The sequence below is a fragment of the Pelobates fuscus genome, chromosome 1 (genome assembly GCF_036172605.1).
Source record: "Pelobates fuscus isolate aPelFus1 chromosome 1, aPelFus1.pri, whole genome shotgun sequence".
Lineage (NCBI taxonomy): Eukaryota > Metazoa > Chordata > Amphibia > Anura > Pelobatidae > Pelobates > Pelobates fuscus.
The window spans coordinates 300,512,253-300,536,059 of record NC_086317.1 but is presented as its reverse complement, the minus strand read 5'-3'; the positions used below and the strand labels follow the sequence as shown (position 1 = coordinate 300,536,059).

At 41.8% G+C, this 23,807-nt stretch overlaps 2 protein-coding genes across 3 annotated transcripts in view; both read right to left on the bottom strand.

Annotated features, from left to right (window-relative positions):
• TASL (TLR adaptor interacting with endolysosomal SLC15A4) overlaps positions 1-23,807 on the bottom strand; it is a 358,686-nt gene that overhangs the window by 283,500 nt on the left and 51,379 nt on the right. The window lies entirely within an intron of this gene.
• Positions 1-23,807, bottom strand: part of TAB3 (TGF-beta activated kinase 1 (MAP3K7) binding protein 3) — a 60,205-nt gene that overhangs the window by 18,947 nt on the left and 17,451 nt on the right. The window contains exon 2 of one of the 2 annotated variants that reach the window (XM_063457896.1): positions 6,899-7,089. In XM_063457896.1, coding sequence (XP_063313966.1) covers positions 6,899-7,000 — 102 coding nt within the window. In that variant the 5' untranslated portion in view covers positions 7,001-7,089. The remainder of the gene's footprint in view (positions 1-6,898; positions 7,090-23,807) is intronic. The other variant, XM_063457905.1, reaches the window with a different exon arrangement.

Genomic DNA, 23,807 nt, shown 5'->3' with positions numbered 1-23,807 from the left:
ATATATATATATATATATATATTTTTTTTTTATTTATTATTATTATTATTATTATTATTTTTTTTTTTTAAAGAGCGTTTCTAAGTTCAATTTCTTTCCACGTTCCTTTGGAAAGAGTCTACTGAACTTCTTTTGTTGAATATATTTTGTTATTAACCACATTACAAAGTAAGAATGGATCACTGAACTAATTTTACAACCGAAGAATGAATCACAAAGCAGTCATGTACATAATTTGGGCCATTGACATGTAAAACTGCCAAATAATTTTGGAGACATCCATCATAGCACCCAATAGTCCCTCTTGGTGTAACATTGTGAACTTGAATGTGGATATAAAGGACTGGTCAAAGAACTGCCAGAATAGCAGTGTAGCCTGAAAAAATCTTATATCATTTATGTAATGTCAGAAGAGCACAGTTTATATCTGACCCATAAAAATCATGGGAGCTTTGAAAAGCTTTATTCATGATAAAATATAGGTGAAGCTACTTGGCAAGGTAATGAAAGCATGTTTCTCCAATGCATGTGTTCACACAGAAACATGGAAACAATGTTGAACTATATGTATCATAAACCATTAATGTGTGGGATTTATCTAAGTACAACCATCCAAGAAGCTGTGAATTCTTAAAGGAACACTATAGTCACCTAAATTACTTTAGCTAAATAAAGCAGTTTTAGTGTATAGATCATTCCCCTGCAATTTCACTGCTCAATTCACTGTCATTTAGGAGTTAAATCACTTTGTTTCTGTTTATACAGCCCTAGCCACACCTCTCCTGGCTATGATTGACAGAGCCTGCATGAAAAAAAACTGGTTTCACTTTCAAACAGATGTAATTTACCTTAAATAATTGTATCTGAATCTCTAAATTGAACCTTAATCACATACAGGAGGCTCTTGCAGGGTCTAGCAAGCTATTAACATAGCAGGGGATAAGAAAATCTTAATTAAACAGAACCTGCAATAAAGAAAGCCTAAATAGGGCTCTCTTTACAGGAAGTGTTTATGGAAAGCTGTGCAAGTCACATGCAGGGAGGTGTGACTAGGGTTCATAAACAAAGGGAGGTAACTCCTAAATGGCAGAGGATTGAGCAGTGAGGCTGCAGGGGCATGTTCTATACACCAAAACTGCTTCATTATGCTAAAGTTGTTCAGGTGACTATAGTGTCCCTTTAACTATTTCCGGATCACTACATTTAGATGTTTTTTAATATAGATATATATATATATTTTTAATACTTAATTTATCAATTTATCATCTCTATTAAAGCAGGGCTCCACTGCAGTTTGGATTGTCCCTTTAGGTTATTTATTTAGACGCTTTACAGTACTCCACTTTGAAGGACTTCTTGACTTCAATCAATTTTTATGCTGTGTTTTTTTTATAGTACTATGACATACCCATCAGACTCCTGATTTAGACTGTCCGAGGGAATGATACTACTAGCACAAAGTGGAGGGAAGGGCGAGAGATATTATATCAATTGATGGTTTTGCCATATTACAATGTGCTTTAAATATATCAATTGCTACACACAATTCCAAGATTAACATCATAATTTTTAGAAAATGTCTAGCAAGAAATTTCTTGGCATTCTTATTCTTAAAGCACAACAAAAAAAACAAGACTTTCAGTGACATCTCATGCATGGAATTATTTAAGCAAGATGATTAAATTAGATATCTTTTTATTTACATATCTAAAACATAATAAGTGTATTAAAGCAACCATAACCTGTTGAATACAGCATAAATGTGTGGCTAACTTTACCCCTTAAGGACCAAAGGCATGATGTCTGTCACAATAGTAAGAGCTTTGTCAAGCCTTTTTGAAGCATAGTAATCAAACAATGTATATAATGTGGGTCCCTGGCAGAGTCATATTGTGACAATCTGCCAAATATGGAGTTTAAACACACATCATGGCAGAGACACTCCCTAATCCATCCTATCCTCCCCACCACTTAGTGTTTGACAAAATCCCCTCTGAAAATGAGTGGGTGCCAGGGCACTCCTGCCACCATACCACTAGAGTGCGCTGTAGTCATGGCGCTTTAACTAACAATGTTCAAGGCACTTCATGTGTAGCATGGTGGAGGAAGCAATACACTCTAGGTATGCTAGTTATCAGCAAACCCTATGCATCTCGGTAAAATGGGGAAAATAGACACGTTGTTTGGTTTTGTTTTCTTTGGTGTATATTTACTAAATTATAAAAAAATGCAATTGAGTGTTCCTTTAAAATAATCTTAGATCATTAGAAATATGAAAAATGCATCTGTGTCCAAATATGATATATTATAACAACCAGCAAGAACGAGTATTTGTTTAGAAATCAATCATTTAAACCAGGTCTTACGGACTAGTGATTTAGATTATTAAATCTACATGATTTAAATTAAATACACCCTGTGGTTCTCAGAATCGTTTGTTCCTGTACATCCAACTTGTCTAGTTGTACAGTGACAGGATATGTTGGTGGTGATTTTTTTTTTCTTAAATACATTTTCTAATATAAAACCAATGTCACCACAAAATGGATTTCGGTGTACCATTTTAATTCAGTGATATGAAACGATTTGTCAGAGATCTGAATAGTTTTGAAAGGTACCACTCAACCATCTATCAATTTAAAGTAGTGCAATTACATCATGTGCATCTCCACATGTCAAACACAGAACAGAAAACCTATATACTGGAATAAAATGTAATGCAATGTAACACCTGCTATTTTCAAGGCGGTTTAAAGTATTTAGATTGTGATGCACACTGATGAACAATTCTTTGGACATATTCAAATGCAACGGCCGATCACTGTTAAGGGCAGGGCTTGAAAAATTTGCTGGGAATTTATGAGTCCGCTAAAAAAGTTAGGAACCAGGTTGTTTTTTTTTTTTAAACTAACAAAACTTAATATTCAATGACAAAATCACAATTCTTACAAGGACACTATTGTCACCAGAACCACTACAGGTTAATGTAGTAGTTCTGCTGTCTGTAGCCTGTCCCTGCAGGCTTTCCTATGGGAAAGCATTGGCTTGGCTGAGATCATCAAGATTGATTGAGAGGTGTTACTAAACAGCAATGTAAACACTGCCTTTTCAGAAACAGTCACTGCCACTAGAGGTGATTCCTAGTCTACGTTAAGCATCTCCACTCTGCAATGAGACACTGAATGTTCCCAATAGAAATGCATTGATTCAATGCATCTTTATGAGGAGATATGGATTAGTGCATGCGCAATAGCCTCCCAATGCGTTCCTATGATTGATTATTTGAACTATGGAGGTGGGGCCAGCCACGGCGAGAGTGTCACAGTGTGGGGAAAAAAGGAAAGTAAAAACATATTTTCCATGCAATTGGAGGGGGACCAGTCACCAAAATATACACTCACTGACCGATATATATATATATATATATATATATATACATACACACACACACACACCTTCTTGACTCCATTTAATTTGCAAACAGCTCATTCTGATTTATTTGAATGACTCTGCAGCCAAGCTGTGACACATTAACACATGTGCAAGGCTTTTCGTTTGTTTATTAGCCTGGGCACCAGAGGATCTGAGCCCAGGGATTTTCTGCAAAGAGAGGAACTTTCAGGTGTACCTTTCCATTCTTTTTTAAAACTTTTTTTTTTTTTTTTTTTTTTAAATTCTTTATTTTTATTGTGCATAAGTGAACAAGTTGTCCTACACCGTCACGATAACGAGTGCAAGAACATGCATAAAACATAATGAAACAGGTTACATACGGTATTAATCTTAATGAGTCATCGCTGGCTTCATTTTGCTGCTTCAGCACATTTGTATATTTAAAGGTATTACTGCTTATCTCGTATGAAATGGCGTTTATGCTAGGCATGGTTATAAGAAACAGAACAGAATAAAGAACGTCTTTTTACCTTAAAGACAGAGGCTATGGTCCTATATATGCTTAATCACTTATCAAGACATGTTTTAAACAAAGTTATAACAAGTACTTATGTTCGTTGCAAACAAGCTATATATATCTTAGTCAGCCTCAGTGGTATGCATTGTTAATAAATGTTTAAATACAGAGTATAAGATTTACGAAATAAGAACCTGCTTGATATTAAAGATTGCATGCTTTAAGTTCTATGATACACCTAGTCTAATGTGTGGCTAAACAAGATAAAATCTGCACGTTTTTTAAACGGAAATACTGGACAATAAAACGCATTTACAGTGAGTAAACATCGGCTAAATGATCTGTAATTAACAAGCTAATTGCCTGTGGTTATTATATTATATTAAGATCTACTGAGAGCACATCATGCTAGAGCTGCGAAAATTTTAAACAAACAAGAGTCCTGCACTATAAAGCATGGAGGTGTGCTTGTTTTAGTCGGCCAGGAGTCATCCAATACCGCATGCTGGTCTCGGGCAGTCAGTCTCCCTTCCTGAAATACAGGGTACTTGCAGCTGAGTATTCAGGACCGTGAGCTGTGTCAGTGTCTGGTGTCTGGTACTATGGTGTTGCGGGTCAGCTTGCCGGGAGTGGCTGCGCTGTTCATATCTCATACCCCTTAGAGAAGCAAGAGGCCATCCACGGTCTCGAAGTATGGTAAGTCTCCGTTGGGCAGTAAATTTGCGGGCTTGGCGACTCTGCCATTCCGAGGACTTGTAACTGCTTGATAGAGAGCCTCTCTCCGTGAAGTACTTGTGTCCCCGGCTGGGAGCAGCCCCCCGATTGCGTGGGCAATGCGTGGTGGACTGTTCCTGCTTAGGCCGTGCCCTAGTATGGCGTACCTTAACGGCGCCAGGCTTTTTGCGGCGTGGCCCTCTCCGGGGCACTAGCTTCCTCTGCTTGACCTCTAATGTTAGTGCCATGTCTTGTGGGCATTTTACCGGTGAATTAGCCTCAGAGATGCGTTCTCTGCTGGCAAGTTTGTCCCAGAAGTCTTGCAGTATACGGTCGATCCTTTCCGCTAACGGGGGCAGTCGGATGCTGGTCTCGAGGCTGCATGCGGTGTCCGCCATGTTTTTCTCAGGGTGTTTCCCTGGCGCTTGGTCGTCGCTTGTGTTTGCCGGGATATCCCCCGCCGGCATGGGGGGGGGGGAAGGTAGAGTCCTCCGGGGAGACCCTAGTCCAAGAAAGCTGCAGTTGCGGGGGGATCGGCCGCCTCCCTCGTGTCGCCTGCTGCTGCCCTCCGTAGGCCTCGGGTCGATCTCCGGTTAGATACTGTCGCTGGCAGTTGGGATTTTTGGCTGGTAATGCTGCTGTGGTGTGCCCCTTAGTTTGGGGCTGTTGTGCAAGCAGATTTAAGGGCTTTATCTCGTTTAATTCTGTGTCGTTTAGGTTTTTGCCTTGGAGCCCACGTTGCATGCGACTGCTCGGCATGGCTGCCAGGCTCCGCCCCTTTTAAAACTTTTTTTAAACATCTCTATGAAGTAAAATTACTAGTAAACCCACACTGACATATGCATTCAGGACTGCAATCAGAAATGTGGGCGGCTCTAACACAGCTCAAGATCTAGGCCACCAGGGGCTGCCTCCAAGCCCACCTCCAAGGATGCAGTGTGTGTAGAATTTATACAGAGTGTTTGTGTATTGGATGCAGTATGTAAGTGCACAAGTAGTGGGTAGTGGATGCAATCCCTGTGTGTGTGTGTGTGTGTGTGTATATATATATATATATATATATATATATATATATATATATATATATATATATATATATATATATAGATATCTATATCTAGCTATATATATCTCACACACAAACACACATACACATGGTCTTTGAATGTAAGCATGTTTTGTATGGAGTATGTGTGTGAATGTTGGTGTTTTAATACAGGTGTGCATGTGTGTATACTTCCACACACACTGATACACAAACACACACAGACATATAGACACACACTGACAAACATGCAAATAGACATACACTGATACACACAGATATACAGACACACTGACATGTTAAACACACATATACCCAATGACACAGAATATACACAGACACAAAAGGACAGTCTGATAAACAGATACACACAGACATACATACATACTGACAGACACACAGTCATACAGTCACACATATGTACGCACATACCGACACACAGACAGACACATATATAGACACACTGACATACATACGGACACACAGAAATACATACTGACACTGATACACACATACACAGACAGGTTATTTTTTTTAACCACCCTCCTGTTTCTTACCTTGTGGGTGCATGAGGATGGCTCGGGCTGATGGGAGTCGGTCTGGCAGCTAGCTCTCCCTCCTGCGTGGAGGAAGCTGGGAGGAAGTGACCGGCTGTCCTTTCCTCCATGCACGGGCTGTGGCTGCCATTTTTAAAGAGGCCCAGTTGTGCTATTAAAGGGCTGCAGGGCTGACCAGGTCCCTAAAGATATATACCCATCAGCTGGCCCTAAGTGTATGGGCCCCGATGCTGCTGCACCAGCGGCATTTCTGCTGCTACAGATATGGTTGTCACTACCTGATGGCGGCCCTGTGTACATTTAATTGTTTTTCTTTGGTGATTTAACTGACTACAAAAGTTTGGCAGCAGTCCCACAAGCCAATACAGATAAGAGTGCATTGCCAGCTTTTTGTTACGTGGAAGAAAACAGATGTAGGGGAGAAGTAGCTTTTAAAATGATTTCAAAATTTACAATCAGATTTCTTAACCAACTGTAAAGCTGCACAACACTGTAAATGCTAGCAGTAACAAAAAGTAAAATAAATGAAATAAATTCCATTAGGTGGAAAGGTTGCGAGTTCAACTTTACAATAGTAAAACAATCCTTACAGTAATTTAGTGCAGTGAACTTCTCCATTTACAGAAACTACTGATGTCTTTGTGACTATATATGGTTTACATAAAAACATACCTGCAACATGCACTGAGAAACCACATCCCGTGGAATCTCAGGGAAGCGCTGTTGGAGATCATTTAATACCTGGATGTCCAGCTGCGGACTGCTCTGCGCCATCACATGGATTGGTGTTTGGCCAAAACTAGAGGGTATGGGACTCAGAAAGCCCTCCAATGGTTACGATCTTCTGACCCATCCTGCATTTTCTAAAGAAACAAACAAAATATATCAATACTGGATAACTAAATCTTAATAATAATCAGCAACAGAAGACAAACGGTTTGTTAGTTATAGTAGCACTGTCACTTTGCATTTTTTTATATTTAGTCCTATTTTCGCCTCGATTATATTTTAATTCTGAAATTAACATTCATTCTATTTTTACACATAAGAAATCAATGGGTGATACTAAAGTTGCATCTGGATACCGAGATCCGGAGCAGGGGAAAAAGGGCATGTGGAAATCAAAAGTGGCATATGGTTTGGAAAACAAGAAGAACAGGACACTGCCACTTCAATGCCTTAATATGATATGCTCTTTGGCATTAGGCCTGCATCTACTCAAAATATTAAAACAATTTGCAAATAACTATATATGTTAGCTATGTGGCTTAGACTAATGAAAAATGACCATTAAGCTCAGGACTTGTGCAGTGGCGAATGAATGATACTTTGCATTATTCAGCTTAATTGCTTGCACTAAGCATGTCTGAACACTGCCATGTTTGAATACATTAACCATGAAGATCAATATAAATTTGAGAATGGGCGTTTAGCAAGTGCTTATAAAGTGCTGAGATAAACATGCAAGTTGCTTGCAATTCTCAAATCAACGACAGCCACATCCCATTACACTGTAAAGAGACATCTGAAATATAAGATGCAGGCCAGAGCAAACAGGAAGATTACAAAGTCAGTGTGGATTAGGTTTGTGTTGCAAGTGAATATATATTGGAAGGCATAGCCTGAAGTTGTGGGAGGGGTTACCCGGCTATTTAAACTCAGGCCCCCTACACCACAGGACTGATGCTGCCTGGTTCATTTCTACTTCCGGTTCAAAGGTCATCAACACAGACTGCCTAAAACTCCAAACAAGCTGGTCTGGGCCTACTGTGGCTCCCACGCCAATCGGACCAAGTTTTTCCCTGCTCCAACAACTCCCATCACGCTGTTCCAGCCACATGCGGTCAAAGACTCCCAACCAAGTTCTCCCTGCTCCAACAACTCCCATCATGCTGTTCCAGCCACATGCGGTCAAAGACTCCCAACCAAGTTCTCCCTGCTCCAACAACTCCCATCATGCTGTTCCAGCCAGATGAGGTCAGAGACTCCCACGCCGATCGGACCAAGTTCTCCCTGCTCCAACAGCTCCCATCATGCTGTTCCAGCCACATGCGGTCAAAGACTCCCAACCAAGTTCTCCCTGCTCCAACAACTCCCATCACGCTGTTCCAGCCAGATGAGGTCAGAGACTCCCACGCCGATCGGACCAAGTTCTCCCTGCTCCAACAGCTCCCATCATGCTGTTCCAGCCACATGCGGTCAAAGACTCCCAACCAAGTTCTCCCTGCTCCAACAACTCCCACGCCGATTGGACCAAGTTCTCCCTGCTCCAACAACTCCCATGACGCTGTTCCAGCCACATGTAGTCAGAGACTACTCACCTCCTCTCCAGAACTGGCCGTTCGTTCCCGCCGGAGCTATGAGACCCCTTACCGGCTTCCCGGGCCTTTTCCTGGACCAAACCTCCGTGTCCACCAAGTCTGGGTACTTTCCAGCCGCATAACTGACCTCTCACCTCACCGCAAGCTTCCGGGTCAAGTTGTTTCCTGTACCAGTCAAATCCACGAACCGTGAGTCTGCCTGTACGGGCCAAATCCATGAACACACAATTGTTCATGTTCTTACATACCGTCCATTCTGGACTTTTTCCCATTCAGGACTTAAGTCAGTTCACCTACTCCTGCCTGCTCTTTGTTCCATTCCTATTCGCTAGTTTCTTTTCGTCAAATTTCTACCAAACTAGTCTCCAGTCTATCTCAGTTACATGCTTCCATCTAGCGGCCACCAGAATCATAGTACCAATTCGTTAGTTTTACACTGTTCCCTGATACATGAAATGTCCAGGTTCTTTTTTTTAAAAGTATTTAGCCTGCTACTAGTTATCCTTACATGCCCCCTGTAGTTCGGTTATGTTTGCTATATTTCTTATTATTTACGATTGTGCACGGATATGGTCAGTTTCCCATTACTAATTCAGCTCTGGTAAGCGTTTAATATTCACTACGTATATTGCATTACCATCATATATCGCATATGTCTTATTTTATCACTCATGGACTTGGTACTGTTCTGAGGCAGTCATCACGATCACATTTGTTACCATATGTTATGGCCAATCTGTATACTTTCTCCCATTACAGGTATATTACTTATTTGGCGGACGACCACCTATTCGCTAAACCTTTTTTGTAACACGCCACACTCCTATGTTCAGTATATGTATAGTCATGTTCCCTGGGGCAAACCCTAGTGTACCAGGCTTTACCATACCATCATATGTTCCCCCTGACTCTACGTCAAAATAATCACGTATTATGCAAAAGGTTATTTACTCATCGTGGCTTTATTCTACTCAAACAAGTTCATCATCCTAACCGACCCTTGCTATTCAGGCATAGTATCACCAAACCTACAGCAAATCCACTCTAACTGTTCTATGTTACATCAGCCAACGCTGGCACGCAATTCCTCCACCAGGCCGTACACAGGCCCACGCTCGGGGATCCTTAATTCCCCACACATACACCCCCCTTCCCATGCTGGCACGACCATAATTAAATATTCTAAGTCCTACCGGGATAGCTCAAAACTGCCCTCATAGCTTGGTATTCCATATCCCCCTATATGTATTTCAGCTACAGAAGTCACAGGACCAATTAGTGGTCACTCATGACTCTGCCTATCCCCCATTATTGTCGCAGTATTGGTTAAACACTCCCCATGGTCTCTGGTAGTGGCCTAGGATCCTCACCCTACTCACTTATAGGGATATTTGATTTATGTCCTATGAATCTTGTACCCACCATCGTAGGGTCAGGATTCTAATAACTATGTCCTCAGGTTACCTATTCATATACCAGCCTCAAGAACAACCACCCCGATTATGTGTATTTCGTTCACAGTAAGTCAAGCCCAATTCCAGTTCCAACTTGCCTCCCATCATCATTTCCCTTTAAGTTCTCCAATATCTCATTCCTTTGGCAAGGAAACCACATTCTACCCCGAGCAAGGTATGTTTACCCACCTCGCTACTACCCATCACCCGTCCCATTCTCGGATCCGGTATGTCAACTGGCGGCCTGGTTCCCAGCTATGCCAGTAACTAGCCTCATCATTATCAATTCCTTGAGGCCAACACCCATCTTCATCCGCATATGGAGGTATACGCCCCTCGGCCCAACACATAGCTAACGCCTCACATCAACCTCTCCAGGTTACGAGTTAGGGCCTCACCCAGCATGGCCTTTTATATGGACTCTTTTTACAGTCCCTGAGAGGCCAACGTTCTTGCCACACCTTTCAGTGGCCCCTGCCCACTAGGCCAAATCACATGAAGTCAAACAGTTGATATCCACTCTACTTGCCTCCATACATAACATCAACGATGGAATACAGAGACTGGAATCTCCACAGGCACTGAAGCACATCCCAGCTACAGGACTCCCAAATCCCTCTCATGGTTATGTTATCCTTTCAAATCCCGCCCCTAGCACATCGGTTTACATTATTACTCCCTCGTACTTTGTGTCCCTGACCATACGCAAAGAGATCTGGAAAGGTTAATTTAGTCTCCTTACTGATTGCCTCCCACGATGTCTTAGAGTACAAGTCTTACTACTACGATGATCTGTAAGTCGTTCGATACACCAGAATCCCAGACTAAATCAGAAATTCACTATCCCAGAATTCATCCTAGCCGTCAGACTTTCGTGACGTAAGTGGCTCTACTTCTCCTCACCATAGAGAAGGTTTGCATCGACAACCTGGAGTTTTACCTCTAAGCACACCCTTTCTGTCACTCAGTCGACTTCTACATCAAGGTTTCCACACAGGTCTGGTCACACTCCTGTCCGCATTAATAGACCCCGCAACACAATCACGTTGCTTAAGAAGGTATTCAACCATATTAATTACCCACCCCTAGCCTCAACTCATTGATTTCCTCTAAGGAATTCTCCCAGCACTATGCCAAAGGGGTTGACCAGAGCTTGGGTGGGCAAAACAGACATTTCCTATGCCTCCAAACTTCTACCTAGTCAGCCATCCCAAGGGCATGTTCATGGCATTTTATGGAGGGGTTGTCATGACTTTCCCACACGTGTAACTTTTAGAGCGAAGAGTAACCCCAAGCTGTTTGTCTTATTTGCTAAGACACTATGTTGACTAACACTCAATATTAGCGAATGTCCTGCAGTGACCCGTTATCGTAGATAACTTCCTCGTGATAGAACGCCCTCACTCTGCTCTGGTTAGTATTCACAAAACGATGGCACTTTTCCTCACTATGGGTTCCACTTTCACAAACTGACCTTCTTAGGCATTCATCTTGACACTAATAAGCTACAGAACATGTCCACCTACAGAAAAGGTACAGTGCATCAGAGTCCTGGGAACCGTTCCTTCTGAAGAACAAGTGGGGGGGGGGGAATAGGAGGCCAGGTTATTCCCGTCATTTCTCATCATTTCCCAGTTACATGGACCGATGTGTCCGCACACACTGATTTCACAGCCAATTTGGTGACTTTTGGTTCTGAGATGCCTGGCCAGTTGAGACTCTTGAAAAAAGAAAAAAAAAAAAAAAACTTTCCTCGTCAACATTTCTTTGTAATCTACCCCATAGTGGCCGCCTACAAGGCCTGGGGAGGTATGAGTGGATAGGGGAACCTGTCAAGTGCTTCTCTGACAATAAAGCAGCTGGCTATATCCAAATTCCATGGCTTGATACTGCACTAACTCGCCTCATGGCATTTGACAGATTTCTGGGTTGAGCTGCCCTCTCTGATTTATATATCACGAGCATACAATTGAGATTTCACCTTTACAACAAGTTTACCACCGATTACCATAATACCGATATTCGTTCACTAGTTGCTATTGCAACACTCCTCTCCTTTTTGCCCATACAATTTATAAAATCTCTCTTAACACTACAAACTTACCTGGCTGGAATACACCATATCTTAAGTGCTCATCCTAGTACCAAACAGTTCACATCCTCTTACCATATGTAATACGTAGGGACATAAGGACTATCCTACGGACAATAAGGTGCCGGTCAAAATGTCAGACCTTTACAGGTTATCACTCACTGGACCAAATTTCAATATGCCCCTAATTAACTGCAGGGCAAACCACTCACTACAGCTAAATTCATAATGTACCTCAGAATCCTCTTAACTAGGCGGGGACTCAACCCCAATGCCTTTTTGGGGACATTCCTCCAGAATCAGGGCAGCATCAGCTGCTTCCAGACAAATGTCCCTGCTCACACCATAAACATTAGGATGCTGGAAATGCACAGTATATTACTAGATACATACCACAACCAGAGCTAGAGTTGAGTAGGACAAGCCTTTATGAATCTTGCAACGTAAAGATGTGTAATAAGGTATCTTATTCAACTTTTTGCCCTCTTTTATTACAGGCCTACCCGATACATCGGTTTTGGCACACCACAACCGACTTGCTCATATATCTAAGTTATCATGTATATGGCTTTTGTCCCTGACTACAAATATATATATACACACATACACACACACACACATTCGATATTGAGTCTTTCAGATCTTAAAGCAGAAATTTTTTTTTAAATTACTATATCCAGCGGTTTTTAAAAATGTTTGGACCATTCTGAATTCACTGAGGAGATCTTTGCAGAAAAATAACAAAGGCAGTTATTTGTGTAAGAGTGTTCCTTTTTCAACCACTCCCTTACCTTTAGATAGCAGTACAATATGTGGAATTACATTTAGATCATAGTTACATAGCTGAAAAGAGACTTGCGTCCATCAAGTTCAGCCTTCCTCACATATGTTTTTGCTGTTGATCCAAAAGAAGACAAAAAAACCCAGTCTGAAGCGCTTCCAATTTTGCAACAAACTAGGAAAAAAATCATTCTTGACCCCAAAATAGCAGTCAGATGTCTCCTTGGATCAAGCAGCTATTACCCCAGTAATTAGAAATTGTATCCCTGTATGTTATGCTTTAAGTATTTATCCAATTGCAGTTTAAATATCTGTATAGACTCTGACAAAACCACCTCTTCAGGCAAAGAATTCCATATCCTTATTGCTCTTACAGTAAAAAAAACTTTCCTTTGCCTTAGATGAAATCTCCTTTCTTCCAGCATAAATGTGTGTGACCTTGTGTAATATGTATAGCCCTGGTTATGAATAGATTTCCAGATAATGGTTTGTACTGTTCCCGAATACATTTGTATAATGTTATCATATCCCCTCTCAGGCGCCGTTTTTCCAAACTAAAGAGATTTACATTTTTTTAACCTTTCTTCATAACTAAAATGCTCTATTCCTTTGTTCAATTTTGTAGCACGTCTCTGCACTTTTTCTAGTGCCATGATATCTTTCTTTAGAACAGGTGCCCAAAATTGCACAGCATATTCAAGGTGTGATCTTATGAGTGATTTATAAAGAGGCAAAATTATATTTTCATCTCGAGAATGTATGCCCCTATCTATACATTACAAAACCTTACTGACCTTAGCAACGGCAGATTGACATTGCATATTGCTGCCTAATTTGTTGTCTATAACAATTCCCAAATCCTTCTTGTATGTGGTTATCCCTAGTTCACTACCATTTAGGGTGTAAATTGCTTGTACATTCTTAACCCCAAAGTGCATAACTTTGCATTTCTCTACGTTAAATTGAATCTGCCATTTTAGTGCCCAGTCCCCCAATCTATCCAAATCCCTCTGCAGCAAAGCAATATCCTGCTCACATTTTATTACTTTACAAAGTTTTGTGTCATCTGCAAACACTGATACATGGCTTTCAATGCCAATTTCAAGATCATTTATAAATATGTTAAATAGAAGAGGTCCCAAAACAGAAACCTGAGGGACACCACTTACCACTTTTGTCCAGCTTGAAAATTTACCATTAATGGCAACTCGTTGTACTCTATCCTTAAGCCAATGTTCTACCCAAGAACAAGAATATTCATCTAGACCAATTTCTTTGTGACAATCTATTCTCCAGCACCTTAATAAGCCAGAAAAGGACATTAAACTTATTTAAAAACCTAGACCTCAGCAGGGCAATTCAGAACCGAATATTTTGATATAAAATACAGAGAAATGCTATAATATTTCAATAACCTTTGAATATCATTTATCCCTAATCCAGGTACTGTCAGCCAGGGTACAGAAGATTTGTTCAATCTTAACATCTAGTTGCGGGTTGACAGGAATATTTAGACATCGAGTGGCACTAGCTTAGGAGCAGTGAGATTCCTGAAACTTCCTTCCAATGCTCCTGGGACATATGACAGGTCATCTGAATATTTCTGTTCTAATATTAGAAATCATAGGACATACTTGGCATTTTAATTAAGCCCTTTTTAATTCAATCCGAATTCCTTGAAAAAATAAACTCACTAAAGCGTTGCTATGAGTAAGTACATGCAGAGTTCATTTTCGGATAATAACATCACTTTGGCTAGGAGAATTATGAAATTAAAGCAGCATTGACATCCCCCTACTCCTCCAAAAAAAAAATTGTATTTCATAAAAATATGATCTTAATGAAATATTAATTTTGACAGTGTTGGAATTTTTACTGAAATTCCAACCCAGTCAAGAGATATACGGTCTCTGTATATTTCCTATGCTTGACACTTCTAGACACTGGGTGGAGCTACCGCCGACTACATTTGTAAGTCACCAATGACAGCTGCAGGGCATTGGCTCAGTCTATGGACTGCAGAATCCTCCGAAGTCCTCAACGCTGTACTCTTGCACATGCGCATGAGTACAGCAGTAACATCGGTTACAGGAATAAGCTGAAGTGGACCTGCCGGAGAAATACGGCACCACCCGCAAGGGACAATATCAGGTAAATTGATACAACCCCATATGCGATGGACAATGAACAGCTATAATTAAAATAATTGAAATGACATATTTGAACAGTGCCCTATTTATAGAAGTATAACATATTAAATTTCATAATATTCTAAAAAGTATAAAATCGTACAAGTCAAATGTCAAATGTTATGATCTGTAGGGTAAATGCATGTGGCTCTCAGGGAACCATGCGTTAAACCTAGCGCTGCATGCACAATCAGCCAGGGGACAGGCTTCTCCAACAAGGTGAGTCTCTTTTCGTGGGAGTCTGACAGCTGCTTAACTCACCCTTGCACTCCAACGATATCTTCCCTGAAAGTTTGCTATATCTGCGACCAGTTTTTTTTTTTTTTATGTAGGTCTACTAGGAGCTCTGGTTATACTTGATTAAGAAGGCACTTTCTGACTATCCTCCACAGACTTCAATGCTGTACTCTTGTGCATGCACTGGCCTGAGATAGATGGTAGGGCACATGAGAGACAGTTTCAAGTAAGTAAATAACACCTTTACCTGCCCCCTAGCCACCAGACCACAAGCTGTGATGTTACCGTCTTGGTTCTCTGCAAGGTCCCCAGACAGTTACAGTGCCACTTCAAGTCACTGGTTTAGAAGAAACACAATGTTGTGCCAGGCTCATTAGGGGACTTGTGTTATGTCATCTGCATGAAAGGATAAATCCTCTAAGGAGTTGTGCAATCCTTATAGGCGCCATGCAAGGCTGAGGAGATTGCCTATGAGAGCATTTCTCTGGCTTTTTTTTTTTTTTTACCAAAAATTAAATTTTTCTTTGCAATTTACTAGTTACACCACCAAGAAAATATGCATGCATTTTGGAAGGGGTATATAAAAAAACAACAGCTTGCAAAAGCTGCAGACCTGCAAGCCATCCCCTCTTTCTCCAGCACAGACTTTCCCTATGTACCAGGGAATCAGAGGCTTCTCAATGAACTTACAGAAATGGGCACTTTCATAAAACTGTCACAAAAAAGACTGTCTCCAGACAAATAAAACATTTCTGCAAGCGAAAGGGCTTTATGTGTAAAATAATAATAAAGAATATTAATTAATTGAAATAAACACTTTCAATAAGGGATTTCTTAACATGACACTCATGTTCTATATTCACTGACTAGAAAAGTAGGTTTTGTAATTACACACCCTTCCACCCTTTGTGTGTCAAGCCAACAAATCCAGGAAGTTTTAATTTGCAAATACAATATGCTAGGAATGTAGGAAAGAATCTGCACAGTTTGATCAAATAATGAAGATATTCCATTTATTAAAAGAAAAGCACAAAAATTGTTTTGTTTTTTTTAAATTGTACTCTTTCTCCGACAAGTTGACTGGCAAAAGTTATAGAATATGTGAACTTTATCATCCTGCACGTGATTCAGAAAGGCCTAAAAAGCAGGGCTCTACAAATCCTAGGAGCCAGGTTGCCATGGTGATTAAGAATTTAGTCGTGGAGCCTGGAATTTTTGAGCCCGTTCCCTCCGAGGTGGGTGGTCTGCTTTATCTCCCTCACTCGCCACTTAGTGATGCCAAAACCAGCATATGACGTCACACCGGCCCTGGCATTATTAAGCGGCGAGCAAGGGAGCAGAGAAGGGAGATCACAGCTCCCTCGCTGCCCGCAATTCCAGCAGTCGGCCGCCCGCCTCCACAGGACACCAGGGAAAAAATTCACTCAAGCACTCCCAAAGGTGTCTGTCTTGGTATGTGTGTGTGTATGTGTCTGTGCGCACGTCTGTCAGAGAGCGAGAGTGTGTGAGAGAGTGTCTGTCTGGCCTATAGTTTCCATGTCAGAAACATCATTTAGCTTACAGGAGGTTTAATATTATGTTAGCTCATCACCTATATTTAGGAAATATTTATTTGTAAGTCTAAAAATGAATTGGACAAATCAACAATGTAGTTACCTATATCTTGGAACTAAGAACAGCCTTGGCTCCCTGTCAACCATTGTTATTGTTTTTCTGTCCCCTCACAGTCAGCATAAAGAAATAAGAAAAAAGAAACAATAGAGACGATTTAATAAAGTGTTGCAAAAATGGAATAGGGAGGAGCAATTTGGAATGTGTCTGCTGGTTCCATGGCGATTGCCCTGTTTTTAGTATTTTAGACCACTTTTTTTTTTTTTTAATTCTTTATTTTTCTTGTGCATAGAATAACAGATAAGCTTGTGGCGCCACAACAGCGGTCACAAGCAGTTCAACAGCAAACAATGTCATGGCATAGAAGACAGCATACTTTATATTTCTGAGATATAGCAGGCTATGGGTACAAGAGTAAACTACAGTAGTGTAGCCAGTCTACGCATGCATGCTTAAGTAATAACCGTGTGATCATAGAGTATGTGAGCTAGGCAGATTAACATCAGACTATTCAAGCATGTATATGATTTTGCACTAACATTCGCTAACAACGTGTGAAACCACTGGGAACAAGTGGTAATTATAGTAATAACCATCGTAAAGGAAAATGGTGGACATTAAAATAAGGGAGCTGCTGCCTCGCTTGATGCTATTTGTAGAGGCTTGCATGCAGTTTGCCTGTTAAAGGGGTGTTTTTTTTTTTTTAACTAAATGTATGGGCAATCATTAGTTACTTGGTGAATATAGTCCATACAGCGACAGGTGAGCATGAGCTCTCAGGATGCAAGTGTGGCATATCCGCTGAGAGGAATAGTAGTGGGTGCTTCCCTGGGCCCAGCCCAGGGAAGCCTCTCTTGTTTTGGTATGTCTCTTTTATGGTGCCCCTGGGCTAGGAGTCAGCTCCAGCAGTGATAAGTGAAGTGTGTATCTGCACAGCTACTTGGTTTGCAGCGTTGACTGTAAAGGGTAGGGTCTTGCTGTGCTGGACGCATGTTTTCGGGTCGAGTGAAGTGTGTGCGTGTAGGGCTTGCTTGGTAGTCCAGCTCCTGTGTATCTGGGAGCGAGTGTGTGCACCCGAGTAACATGGCGCCATTTCCCGCCTCGAGGATCGTTGGTGTCTGCGTAGCCGGATGGCCGCTTTGGAGGCTTGTGGTAAGTGCCTGTAGTGGCGACATCGGGCTGCAGGGCGGATCCATGAAGCCACTGTTTTTACCGCTAGGTCGGAGGTCACTCAGCGGTTGCACAGCGTGGTCCAAAAGCTTGTACAGAGCCGGTCGAAAGTCCCCTGGGGATGCGTGGGTGGCTGGGTGTATGTGCTCCGCGTTTTAGGCCTGCACCGGGCGGCCATCTTAGCTGTGGCTTGGTGGTTTGGTGCCCCTGTATGCTGTGTAGCCAGTAAGTCCGCCATCTGTCCTGGTCAACTGGTCCAGTGGGGACCGGGATCTCCCCCACCGGGCCAAAGGGGGGCAGGGGGGTAGGATGTTTTTGAGGTCGCTTGAGGGCTCCGGAGTCGGGGTGAGCGGGTGTCTCTTCCCGGCTCCAACCCCAGTAGGCAGCACTTGGATTTCCGCGCCCCTGCCCCAACGGGCTCCTGGGTGGTATCAGTCGGTTCAATGGTGCACCCCTGACGTAGGTAGTGCACCCTGGGAGGTCCTTGGGCTATGTAGCCGCCGCTTTCGCCCCAAGTTCTGCCTGCCAGACAGGAGCTCGTGTTATCCACGTCTGCACGGCTAGGTGATCAGGCTCCGCACCCAGACCACTATTTGTAATTCGCAATTTTATTAGGATTAAAAGTAGTTATCATAAATCAAATTGTGTTATAACAGCACATAGAAGATTAAGATTACAATGCATGTTAGGTATAGACATGAATGAAAGGGTCATATAAACGGATAAACCTCACTACATAAAATTTATCTTATTTTTATGCTCCTTTAAAGGGATACTGTAGTGCCAGGAATACAAAGCTGTATTCCTGGCACTAATCACTCTCCCTGCCTCCACGCTCCCTTGCACCTACCCGCCTGGGTAAATAAAAGGTTAAAAACCCTTTAGTTACCTTATCCCATTGCCGATGTCCCTCGGCGCTGGGCTAACGCTCCGCACCCCCTAACGTCCCGCGACAAGTGGGCACTAATGCGCATTTTCCGCGCATGCATTAGACATCCCCAGAGGAAAGCATTGAATCATGAGGAAAAATCTGATACTGGGTGTCCTCATGCAGAGTATGAGGACGTCCAGCGTCAGATACCGGACCAAAGGTCCATTTCAATCCAGGAAGCCCTCTAGTGTCTGTCTGGTAGACAGCCACTAGCGGCTGACTTAAAACTGCAGTGTTTAACATTGCAGCACTAGGTGTAAAAGGGACACTGCACCCAGACCACTTCAATGAACTGAAGTGGTCCGGACGCCTACAGCAGTGATGGCTAACCTTGACACCATGAATAGTTTCTGACTACATTTCCATTGATGCTCAGTAAGCTCTTAGAGTCTAAAAGCTAGCTGAGCATCATGGGAAATGTAGTCCAGAAACAATTAATGGTGTCAAGGTTAGACAACACTGGCCTACAGCGTTGTTCCTTCCCCTCCCCCCCTCCCCCCCCAGCCCCCCTCCCCCCACTATAATTATATGTAAAATCAGTATTTGGCAAAAAGGTACAGAAGGTATTCTTTCTTACAGACATCCACACAGTAGACTTGACAGCAATGTTTGGCTAATTTGTCTTTATATTTGAAATTCTCCTTGAATTCAAACTTTAGTGAATAACCCTGTGTGAAGTCAAGTGCTAATACTTTAAAAATAGATTTAAAAGAAAACAGAGCATTGCATGTTAAAATGGCTGACACAAGTTATGTGATTTTTAAATAGTGGAATACACAGAACCTTTTCAATTCAATGCAGTTTGCTGTTGAATAAATCTTTATTCTTCAGGCACCGTAGAAGTGATGCTTTTGTTTTAAGGGGCTGACTTGATGACTAAAATGATTTAACCCTTTGGGTACCACAGTTGTAAGGCAAAAACAATACATAAAATGTTCCAGTCCTCACACTGGTTATGCCTCCTGCTCTTGCACCACACAGCAGAAATCCAGAATAATTTATCAGACGTGCCTCAGTAGGGATGATATGTGGCTAAGAATAATAAATAATGATCTATTACTTCTAAGAGGAATTGTAACAAAAAAATGACTGGACGGGAGGTCACATGCCCCTATCTAAATCTCTGATGGTTGTGAGACATGTCCCTTTTGCAGTCATTTTAAACAATTTGACGACTTTCTTAACCCCTTAAGGACCAAACTTCTGGAATAAAAGGGAATCATGACATGTCAGACATGTCATGTGTCCTTAAGGGGTTAATGGCAGTTAAGTTAGAAATTGGATCATCCCGTTTTTTGACCATTCCATTATACCTGCTATTTAAAAAAAAAAAAAAAATGTATTCAGCGATGTTGCTTTTCTGTAGCTAAACTAATTTACCCCCAATCCATCAGGTAAAAGAATCCAACAGAAGGGAAAACTGCAGACATCATGGAGAGAGGAGAGTAAAATGGAGGTGTCCAGATTTTGAGATCCAGTCAAAGAAGAAAGGAAATTAGCACAGGTATTAATGGGGTGGGGAGGTATAATCATTAAGAGATAATGGGCATAAGGAATATAAATGGAAAGCATAAAATACATGATCTTTTTTTGTTTGTTTGTTTTTTAAATAATATATTATAGGACATATATCAGCAGGCCTAAAGCACTTCACCAGATCAGTATGACAGAGCAATCAGTACGAAGAATTACACTTGAGATGGGGAAGTGTGGAACATCCATATGATTATTCTCTATAGCAGGGGTAGGCAACCTTTTAGCAGCACTGTGCCAAAATTAGATTGTGATGTCCTATTCTATTAAATTGAGGTGTGTATGTTGCTGTATTCTGTTATTGATACTGCAGTTGCTTTTGTATCATTGTATTTGTGCGTATATGAGCTGTTATATTGTATATGTTCATTAGTAGTTTGTGGTATCGTGTATGATACCTATTAATGTGGGCTGTGTATGGGGGCTGCTTGTGTAATTATGTGTGTGGATGGATATGTCACATTGTGTGTTTGGGAGTTTGTGTATGTGTGGGGCTGCTTGGGGTATTGCATGTGAGATGCTGCTTGTGGGGGCGTGTGTGTGTGTATGTGGATTGTTAGTGATATTGTGTTTGTGCGTGGGCTGTTCGTATTATTTGTATGAGGGGAGGGTTATTCTGCAGCTCTGTGTTATCTAGCAGTGTGGGTGACTTCCCTGGGTTCAGGGCTGGCCAGGTACAGGTCAAGGGTAGGAGCTGCAACAGCTATGGGCTGCTCTACTCCTGTGCGGATTTCCGTTCACAAGTGCTAGGAGGAAGTTATCTGAGATCACTTCCTCTACCTGCTACAATGCATAAATTGAGGATTGTCCCTCACCACCTGCAATCACTGCTCAGGTTGCACTAGCAGATATCTGAAGTTCCACTTGGACTCATGATAGGCCAGAGTCTGTTTGGCTCTAGCAGTCTTGAGTGCCGTGCAAAGACACCTCAAGTGCCATAGATTGCCTACCCCTGCTCTACAGTATGAATTGTGAGTAATTTTTTAGCCCATAATTCACAAATGTTCTATTTCTAACCATTTCTCTGTGCTCCTCCCTAGTGTGAAACCCCCTCTAGTCATTATGCCAGTCTGCAGAGTATTTAAAAGTACGCTATTGTCTCAAGAACAACTACAGGTTAATGTAGTTGTTCTGGTGAGTATAGTCAGTCCCTGCAGACATTTTCATGTAAACACTACCTACTGCCTACATTACAGTCTAGGGACACCTCCAGTGGCAGTTACTCCGACAGCCACTAGAGGTACTTCCTGGTGCATTGTGACAACGTGCTGCCACTGACATTCAGCGTCTCTATGCTCTGCATATAGACTCTGAGCTTTCCCCACATAGATGCATTGATTTACCCTACCTCCTTGGCTGAGATCATCAGAATTGATAATCTCAGGAAATCCAATGTTTTCCTATGGGATCTCTAATAGTGGCCATACTCACTTGGGTAAGCGCTGGCGGATTTGCACCATGCTGGAATTTTTACTATATTTAAGGGGGAAAGTGGAGGCCAGGAAACTAAATAGTGGTTTTAACACTATAGTGTCAAGAGTACACATTTGTGGTCCTGACCCTATAGTGTTCCTCTAACAGAATATGGGATAACGTATCTCTGGTGGAAGCAGAATTGGGCACAGCCGGAGTTAAAGGATCACTATAGGGTCAGGAACACAAACATGTATTCCTGACCATATAGTGTTTAACCCACCATGTAGGTGGCTTGCCTCCCCCCTCAGCCCCACTATAAAAGTATAAAACTCACCTTATTTCCAGTGCTGTGTGGGTCGGCTGGCGCTGGCTCCGCACCCTTTGTGTCATCTTCGAAATGACCGATTTTTAACCAATCCAATGCTTTCACATAGGGAAAGCATTGGATTGGCTATAATCATCACGGGGCAGGGCCAAATGCCGTTTTGGCCAATCAGGACCTCCTCATAGAGATGCATTGAATCAATGCATCTCTATTAGGAAAATTCAGCGTCTTCTTGCAGAGTGTGGGGACGCTGAACAGCTGGGCTGCTTACTGTGCAGCACTGAGCAAGGAAGCACCTCCAGTGGCCATCTAAGGAGTGGCCACATGGAGGTGTCCCTAGGGGCAATCTAAACACTGCCTTTTCTCTGAAAACGCAGTGTTTACATGAAAATGCCTGAAGGGAGCTATTATACTCATCAGAACAACTACATTAAGCTGTAGTTGTTCTGGTGACTATAGTGTCCTTTTAATGACAATACAGTTCACAGTTTTGTCAGTGCGGCTATAGAAAGCATTACGGTCTTCATGATCTTAATCAGAAATACAGAAATAAAATAGTACGTATTTTATTACTGATAACTTTCTGTTTTACCATTTTATTTTCCAGTTTTAGTATGCAAATTCTGCTAAATAAAGAATGAGATGTTTAAAAAAAAAAAAAAACAAGAGTTTAAAAATTAAACCAGAGGAGGTGTTAAAGGAATATGGAAAACTTTTTTTTTCTAAACTCATCTCTACCTTTAAAATAAGTCCGGATCCTTCATCCATGTATATACGCCTTGGGTCAGACCGTGTTTGAATTTGGCATTTGGTCTGATTTGTCACTGTACTCTGCACCCAAAGTGTATGTATATGGCTGAAGAACCCTATCATATACTGCTAGGGACAAGGTTTTTTTTCTTTTGTTTTTATACATATTTTTTTTTTTGTGTCAATCAATTTTTATTGAGGAAACGTTTACCAGAAATTCCGTAAGCATACGGTGTGTAAAACAATACAAGGGTACAATACATACGTGAGTAACAATACTTTTTCAGAGGTAGACATTGCCTGAGAAGAGTGAGTTCCGTCTGGTTGCTAGTTAACACCCGAGGGGGTGGAAATTTGGTAGTCATGTGGATTAGTAAGAATGGGCCGTTGTGACCGGACGGCTTTCCCCTTTAGAGTCAGCGGTCCGTCTGGTGCGGTTATGGATGAGTGTTGGCCTTCCTTGTGTCACTACATAGTGCCCTGGTGTACTCTCCATGTGTTCTACCGTTATCCGTTAGGGTCTGTCTATAGTAGGAGTTGTGTCGGGCTCCTGTGCCCTCTTAGTAAGTTTTGGGTCAGTTCCCTTAGCTAGGTGTGGGTAAGTATAGATGTCCAGCCGCTAGGTGGCTTCGTTTCGTCGCGTATTTGTACGCCGTCCCTCTGCTTGTGTGCCGGGGAGGGCGGAGGTCTGCTCTGCTGAGCTAAGTCTGTCTGTTTAGGTCGTTGTGGGTTTAGATTTATGTTGTGTGTGTGTGTGTGCGTCTGAGTGGTG